Raw genomic sequence first — 8,600 nt, forward strand, 5'->3', positions numbered from 1 at the left:
CTTGGATAGTTGAGAAGCTCAAAGCCAATATGGATTTGCAGTTTGTGCTGGAGGAGTTTTCATGTGCTGCTTATGTTGTGGAATACGTAAACAAGACCAACAGAGGCATAAGTAGTTTACATCGTGACCTCATAAAGCTCCAGGAAGAGCATCCAGACCAGGACTACAATGGATTGTTGAAGAAGGTCAGCATAAAATGTTAAATTCCGTGGAAATGTCTGCCCAGGAGGCTGCTTGGTATTTGCTTCGGCAACCGATGTCAGAAGCCAGCCGCAAGGTACCATTCATCAAATGATATAGTTTTCACAATTTAGAATTCAATTTCGTTTTAGGTTGAGTTTATTGCGACAATGTGGCCACAAGAGCGAATAAAATCCAAGAAGCGGAACAAACAGATGGACGAAGAGGATCTCGACGACAATTCCACCGATGTGTGGACGCTAAACATCATCCAACGGTATGAACTGCGCCGAGGAATGGATGATATCTGCTTGGCGGATTTCGCAGCATATTATTCGGAAGAAAGATCCACGAAGCATTCATATAGACTCCGTTTAGTTCCCCGTGTATTGCGTTGGTGCTCATACAGTATGGCGGAAATGGTCGACTATAAGCGTGAGATGGTTCTCCTCTTCCTACCGTTCAGGAATGAAGTCTGCGATGTACTTGATCGGAACAAGTTCCTGAAGTTGTATGAAGACAACGAGGCCGCCATTTTGGCAAAGCACAAGGAGTATGACTGCGAAATGAACTTGGACCAGGTTGTGGAGGAATACATCCGCAGTTCGAGTTCGTCCGCACGATCGTCATGGAGCCGAATGATGACGATATTCACAACTTGCCAACAGGACCCTTGGCAGCTGTCGTCAAACAGCGATCAAATGTCTTGTCAAAGCAAGAATATTGTGAAATGGTGCGTGCCACGAATGCAGAGCAGCGGGATTTGATTGTGCAGTAATCCACAGCTTGCATTCTTCTGAAGAAAACTGCAAACCAGTGCAAATATTCTTCACTGGCCCGGCGGGCTGTGGCAAAACATTCACTTTGCGCATTCTAATGGAGACAGTGAACCGGTACAGCCAAGCTCATAATAAGCAGCACAACGCTTATGTAGCATGCGCATCCACTGGAAAAGCAGCGGTTGCAATAGGTGGAACAACAGTGCATTCCGCATTCCGGATTTGCATGTCGCGTAGGCAAAGCTCAAAGCTGAGTTTCGAGGCATTACAACTGTACCGGAACGCCTTCGCCAACGTGAAGCTCATCATTATCGACGAAACAAGCATGCTGGGTGCTGATGTCCTCAACACAGTACATGTCCGGCTTCAAGAAATCACGGGGAACTACGACGATCCATTCGGTGGAATGCCGATCGTATTTTGCGGCGATCTTCGTCAATTGCCACCGGTCAATGCACGGGCGGTGTTTAAACCGAGCATAAACTCTATGCATGGCGCCGTTTTATGGCAATCTCTTGACTTCTACCCATTGGTTCAAGTTATGCGACAAACCAACGAGCAGTTCTCCAGCATTCTCACAAAAATTGGCAACGGTGAGCGGATGTCGTCTGAGGAAATCGAGCTTATTGAAAGCAGCTTCCGTACGGAGGAGTGGTGTCGGCAGCATGTCCCTCGAGGGATCCGGTTATTCCATCGGAACGCTGATGTCGAACGGTATAACTCTGTGGCGTTGATGGATCGAGAGGCTGTCGAATGTACTGCAGATGACCTATACTCTGGTTATAAGGACAATTCCCAGCTGGCCAGTGCTCGCAACAAAGGTGCATAAGATGAGTGTAGTAGAGACTGGTGGCTTACCGTATCTGTTGCGTCTTGTTCTTGGTACACCTTATATGCTGACCACCAACGTGGATGTCGAAGATGGCATCGTGAACGGAGCGATCGGAGAGCTCATGCATGTTGAGTACAACGAAGGAAACTCGCAGCAACAGGCAATCACGAGGCTTTGGATGGCATTCGAAAATGAGTCCATTGGGAAGATGTTGAGAGTGAAGGCCAGACCGCTGGTGTATTCGAGACCTGGGGTGCTACAAACAGGCTGGACTCCAATCGTCAAACGATCGGCGAACGTAACCCTTAACGGTGGTGTTAAGTGCAAAAGAGTTCAGTTTCCCGTTGTAAGTGCGTGTGCCCTCACAGTCCATAAGTCCCAGGGAGGCACATTCTCGGAAGTCGTATATAATTACGATAAGGGTCAGGAACAGCAGCTAGTTTACGTTGGTCTTTCCAGGGTTACATCAATCGACGGATTGTATCTGACGAATGCCAGTAACTCATTCCGGTTCCACCACGGAAAGGGTTCTATGACCCTTAGAATGAACGACCTTCGGACGGAACTTGAACGTTTGAGTAACCATCGTATGCGCACCATTACAGACGATATCATGGAAGCTATAACCGCAAACAGGTTGGCTTGTACGTTGATGAGCATCAATGTACAAAGTTTGAATGCACACTCGTCGGACATTGCAACAGATCGGGTGCTTACCGCCGTTGATTTGCTTGCAATGAGCGAAACTTGGCTTGACAACGGCACAACCACAAACATCAATGGATACCTTTGTGTTTGTCAAGAGAAGCGTGACGGAACAAGAGCGGGAGGAGTGGCAATATTTGAACGTGCTGGTTCGTCAACTATGGCCGTTTCTCACGCCATTACGAAGCTCAATGAAAGCTATGACCCAGCATTGAGTGTAGCAGACGAATATGGGGACTGCTGTGCTGCAGAGGTTTCGATCATGGAAACCCGCACGTTACTGTTTGCGGTATATATTTCACCAGGTATAATCAAATAGTATAGTTGTGTTTGTCTTTAAGTATGTTGCATTAAATTTTGTATATTTACTAGGTACCACCCTGAAGCAAAAAGAAATATTTCTTAGTGCGCAACCTCATAAAGTACACCCATGTTGCCATGCCCGTGGTAGTGTCGGGAGACTTTAATATTGATGTGACGAAAGAGGAGAACAGAGATTTCATCTGGTTCATGAAGCAGTTTCTCTATCTGGATTGTGCTTCGGATCCAACTATAGCGACTACTCTGGGTGGCACATGTCTCGATCTAACGTTCACCCGGAACGTAAGTGTGGAATGCAGGAGATACTGCACGTACTTCTCCTACCACCGGCCTATTTTGTCGATTCTTGCGGTGTCCTGAGGTAAAACTAATGATTTAGAATTAAACATAGTTCTCTTCATCAGTTATGTTATTTTATTCTAGAACCGATGCCATCCCAGTGAAGTGAATTAACGTCACTGATCGTCGTTGTTCCGCTAGTTCATCTGCCGAAACGTTCGATTTCAACCTGAATGACCAATCATTGACATCAGCCGGACAGTCCGTAGCAAAAATAGATAATTGATCCTGAAAATGAAACTTGAGTATTTGGTAACTAAATTTATATTTAGATCATAATGTATTTAATATGAAACATTCTTTCCGTTTTGTTCTTTTCTTTGTTTTCTACAGATTCCGCCCAACAGTGGATTGATGCATCCTTTAACATTCATCGGGACCACGGCGTACATCACTTCAAAAGGCTTCAAGCCAACATAAACAAACGGCCCTTTTCAGGGCCACCAAATATTCATGGAGGAAGATGTTGTTGAGGCTGTTGTTTACCGATCTTCTGTTTCTTTAATACTCTGCTTATAGTTATAAACCGAAATGAGTTTATAGTAACAATCGGGTTTTCGCCCATTTATTTCCAGGATATGCGACATGTCGAGGATATTCCAACCCAGATTGAATATACAGCCCCATCTTCAAAAATCAGCACCAAGAAACATATTTAGAGTTTCAAAATAAAATCTTCTACACTTACGTAATCCTACGTCCAATTGGCGGTCGTGTCTCGGATACAACCTTCTACTTTTTTTTTTTTTTTTTTTACAAGGGGAATGCATTTACACACTAACCCAGTACACGTGCATTGTAGTTGCCAAACTACCACACGGAAGTGTACTGGAGTGTCGGACTCGACCATACCGGTAATACCGACTAAACTCCCTTGGGCTCCACCATCGTTTCCCCCAGGAACTACCTCGCAGTACTACTTCTGGGGGGATGGCAGTACTAAGCGTACTCGCTCATTATCGCTCACACAGGCACTCGTCCCATGCGAGACTGACTTGGGTGCTCGCACACCATTCACTCCATTTGAGTCTTACTTGGATACTCTCCCGGCGCTCCGCTGCCATGCCTCGAGGTGTCAGTAGCGGTAACTGCCTGGGCCTACAGATATTACGCTACGACAATCCTGCCTCAGCACGAGCAGATCAATCACACCACTGCCGAAGCAGACCACACGCTACCCTGCTGAAGCAGGGACACTCCCCATGCACCACATGTGCACAACTGTAGGTGTGTGGGTACAACCCACTGCTACCCTGCCGCAGCAGAAGCTCCTCCAAAGACCACTCGCTCCATGTGACACCTTTTCGGGTGCCTACTATAACACTCCACTGCAATGCCTCGAGGTGTCGATGGGTACCTCGACTCCTACCTCAGCATGTGCAGTCCATACTCAGACTTCTGCTGCGCTTCGAGGTGACAATAGCGGCGACACGCTATGACACTCCTGCCTCAGCACAACCAGATCACTAACTCCCTGCCGAAGCAGCTCACGCGCTACCCTACCGAAGTAGGGACACTCCCCATGCCAATTGGCACTCCCTGGGCTTGTGCTTTTGAAGCGGCACACAGTCGCTTTGATAGAGTCTGATTACGGGCACTTGTGGTTTTTTGGGAGGGATTTTAGCAGAGCCCACTGCTAAATCCCACCACGCCCTAGGCAGTTCTCCCTGACTCGCAGACAGCTGGGGAGGGGTCGTCAAGCCCTTGGACATGGTCCATGCTGTCCCTGCTGCCCCCAATCGAATGGTATTCTCCAACTGAAACGTAACCATGTTGCACTTATCGAACGGCTAGTGTATCTATTTCAAACAAACTTTATACATAAGTTTTCACTATAGATATGCGACCAATACAATAGTAACATAATAAGCATTGTTTCGTATGCATTCTGGCTGTATGAGTTATAAAAATATCAGCCAGCATTTTAAGGGGACTTAAGAACGAAATTTTTGGAATGCAATGTTTCTCCACCTCCCGTTTTCAAGGGCACCACTATCTATACTGCAGCAACGAGCAACTGTCATCTTTTAGTCTACACTTGCTGCGACACAGCAAAGTCAAAATAAAAAGATGACAGGTATACGTTGCTTCTTTGTTGAGATGCAAGCTTCTGAAAATATCCTAGCTGAAAATGTGAGCTAAAATTTATTTGGATTCTGGACAGTCTCACCTTAACTGTGACATTAGCATTACAGATCTTGTGGAGGTGGTGACATCAAGGCAAAGATCCTAATATTTTAGAAAATAGAACAATGAGAAGTAGTCAATTTGAGTATTTACAATTTTATCGCATATATAAATAAATCAGAATAGAATCCGGAATCCACGGTTTGCGAACCCCTAAAACAGGAAACGACAACGAAGTTTCCCTGGTCAAATGGCCTGAGTCCGTTCCTTCAAACTGAACGGTTCAATGATGTAGTTGCTGTTAGGCAAAGCAGTCGGTATGTTTCTTTCCGCAGTGGCCATTTCCCAACCTCATCTCCAGCTGGGGTTTTCCCCGTAAGCCCCACCGGCACAATATCGTCGAACACGACAATGAAAGTCTGAAGAGAGGTGGAGTGCATGCTGCTGGATCGACGGAGGAGCAAACCCACAAAGGAAAGTCTATTTTCTCCGGGAGTTTTTGGTTGTGGGTTGTTTATTTTCTTTCTAAATGAAAATGAAATGCTCTTCCGTCGGTTTTGGCATCTGCTAGCTGGTGTCCAAACCTCCGTCCGGTCCGGTGGGAAGCCTTTGTTGTGTATATGGAAGACAGGACGACCACATCCCGGGATGGGTTCGCAACTATAGAACATTTTCAAAGATAGGTACGCTTGGGCAGCACAATTGTATTTATGTTTTCAATTTGCTGCAGAAGATTCGTCCCTCATAGTAGCTAGAAGGTAAATAATTGAGGAAACAACTGTTTGTGTGTTTGTTTATTGATTCGACCTTTTTGGAATTGGAATGTTTGCTATTAGAGCATAGGAGGAGACCACCGATCAACATATTGAATGATTTACTGTTAAACAACAAGACTTTATCAACATAAAAGTGAAAACTGAAATGTTTTTGAAATCTACAATATGATTTCAAAACAAAAGTGTAATACATAGTTTATAAGTTTAGGCCCTCCGGTTTAATTTACGGTCGACTATGAAAAGGTATTCTTTGAATCACAAGCCCTTGTTTCTTCTGTAGCCTTAAAACCTTCAAGTATTTTATTCAAGTGAAGCACCGAATGGTCGGAAAATAAAAGCAGTATTGGTTTAACAGCTTTTATCAGACTAACAGAGTTTCTATACATATAGCCAAGAACAAAAACAATCAATATACTGCATAAAAAAAAGTTAAGCAACCAAACCCAACGCTTTATCAAATTTGTTCAATCTTGGTTTTATCATTTTATCTGTTAGGGGCATAACATTTATTACGCAATGAATTTTTCAACCCCATCCCTCTATAGTAAGATTGTGATAACTCAAAATTTGTAATAAGTTTTGTTTGTACGAATCATGAGAAAAACACAGACTCCAGCTCCCTGAGCCCTAACATATTTAGGTCCCTTATGAGAAAAATATATTTCCCCGTGCATGAATGATAAATTAGAATCAACTGCCTGTACAAATCGTGTCCATGGCATCAACCATTCCAAACTATTCCTTGCAGCATTCGGTAATCCACCTGACAAGCTTCGGTTAACCGATTTAATTTCATATTAAAATGAATTCAATTTCAGTAGTGACCTCTCTCATCTTTACCGCATCTGACAAGTCCGTATCGAGCGAGCGACGCAAAAGAGGATTCTCCAACACATGTACTCTTCCTCTTCAGCTGCTGCGGCTGCTGCTGCTGGAGCAGGTCTATTCTTCCATACACACCGGACCGGATCCTATATTGGAAAATTTTCCTTCGGCTCCTTCCTTTCCTCGATTCCAAGGAGTCCTCAAACGGCTTCTAAGAAAGCTTCATCTCGAACTCCTACACGGCAATGGGAGAAAGACTACGCTGCACTTCACTAGCATTAGATGATACTTCGAGCATTGAATCGGGCAGTGGCCAGCTCTTGATATGAGTAAAACGTGCGGGTGGGCTGGCAAAGTTTTCGGCTTGTTGTTGCTTCAAAGAAACAAGACGGGTTCATTTGTGTGCGGAGAATGGAATTTTATTATAACAAGTTCCTTGCTCCTGCTGGCGAAAGTAGGGTCGGGGCCACACCGACTGTAGAAACCGTCGAACCTTGGAAGTTGAACCAATCTTGGTGGCTTCACGTATGGCATAAGTACGGCAGTGGCCAAACGAAGCAGGTTAGATTATTTCCGGCAGGGAAAAAAGAAGCATAGAAGCAGCATGTAGCAGGACATGCCCGGGAGGTGGAACAAGGCTTAGGTTTGCTTCTCCTTGACTGCTCTTCGGTGAAAGGATTTATCTTTGGGAAATTTTCGTATCATAAAATGATGCATCGAGGCACAAGAGGATTACGTTTATGAATTGATTAAATCTGCTTACTTTCTCGGTATACGCTAGGGAGGTAGAACAGAGATCACCAATCTGTATGTAAGGCTAATGGCTCCATACTCGAGTGAAAAATTTGTGATGAGAGAACATTTTGTTGATCAAACTGATATAGCCTTGAATAGAATGCAATGATAACTCAGCTGAACAGAGACGCTATGTTTGTTTTTTCATCTACATAATGTGTCTGCCAATATTCCGTAATCGGCAAATTAAATTCACATCTATTTATGACCGCCCGTTTTCGAAATACTTAAGCAAATAATCCATGGAACTGTTCCCATGTCCATCTTACTAAACATAGATTTATCTCTTAGCAAAACAAAAGAACAAATCAACAATCTCGTCCCTTTGTTTTACAGTGACCACGCACACTGTCGGAAAAATCCTTGAAAAAAATATAATAATAAGGAACAAATCAAAGTGTTTTCAATAGCTTTCTTTTCGATGGGATGAACATAGGAGCTATGAGATGAAGTCCAAGAGCAGTATCCCTTTTTGCTTTGTATTACAAGTTTGCACGTAGATTTAATCACCGTACTTGCCTAGGATGCATGTGGAACGTATAGAACGTATGTGTTTATGAATCTAACATGATGATGATAAATTCATATGAATTTTCGAATTATATAGGGGAACTGTACCGGTTTTGGCCATGTTCCTAATTTGGCCAATTTTGCGAATAACTTCAAAAATAAACCAATTCGCAAGGGTTTTATTAGTTCCCACAAGAGATATATCCCTCACTAGAGTGATTCAAATTTTGACTTTTTTGCCCCCCGATGCTTAAACGATTGCATTTGCCATTTTAATAATCCTCCTACATTTTTAGCAATTTTGGATGTAATTTGACTGTGCACACGTCATTTGAAGTTCGTATGGAAATTACTGTGAAAACTTACCCTTATGTGGAAGACCGTTCTGTGAGGTGGCCCATGAACTATTAA

General features: G+C 43.8%; 1 protein-coding gene across 1 annotated transcript; it reads left to right on the forward strand.

Moving 5' to 3' along the window:
* The first annotated feature begins 204 nt into the window (after positions 1 to 204).
* LOC134203697 (uncharacterized) lies at positions 205 to 947 on the forward strand. The gene is made up of 2 exons (XM_062678559.1): positions 205 to 277; positions 333 to 947. Exons 1-2 carry the CDS (start codon positions 215 to 217, stop codon positions 945 to 947), a joined length of 678 nt encoding a protein of 225 aa, XP_062534543.1. The 5' UTR covers positions 205 to 214.
* The last annotated feature ends 7,653 nt before the right edge of the window (positions 948 to 8,600 follow it).

The sequence above is a fragment of the Armigeres subalbatus genome, unplaced genomic scaffold (assembly GCF_024139115.2).
Source record: "Armigeres subalbatus isolate Guangzhou_Male unplaced genomic scaffold, GZ_Asu_2 Contig2068, whole genome shotgun sequence".
Taxonomy (NCBI): Eukaryota; Metazoa; Arthropoda; class Insecta; order Diptera; family Culicidae; genus Armigeres; species Armigeres subalbatus.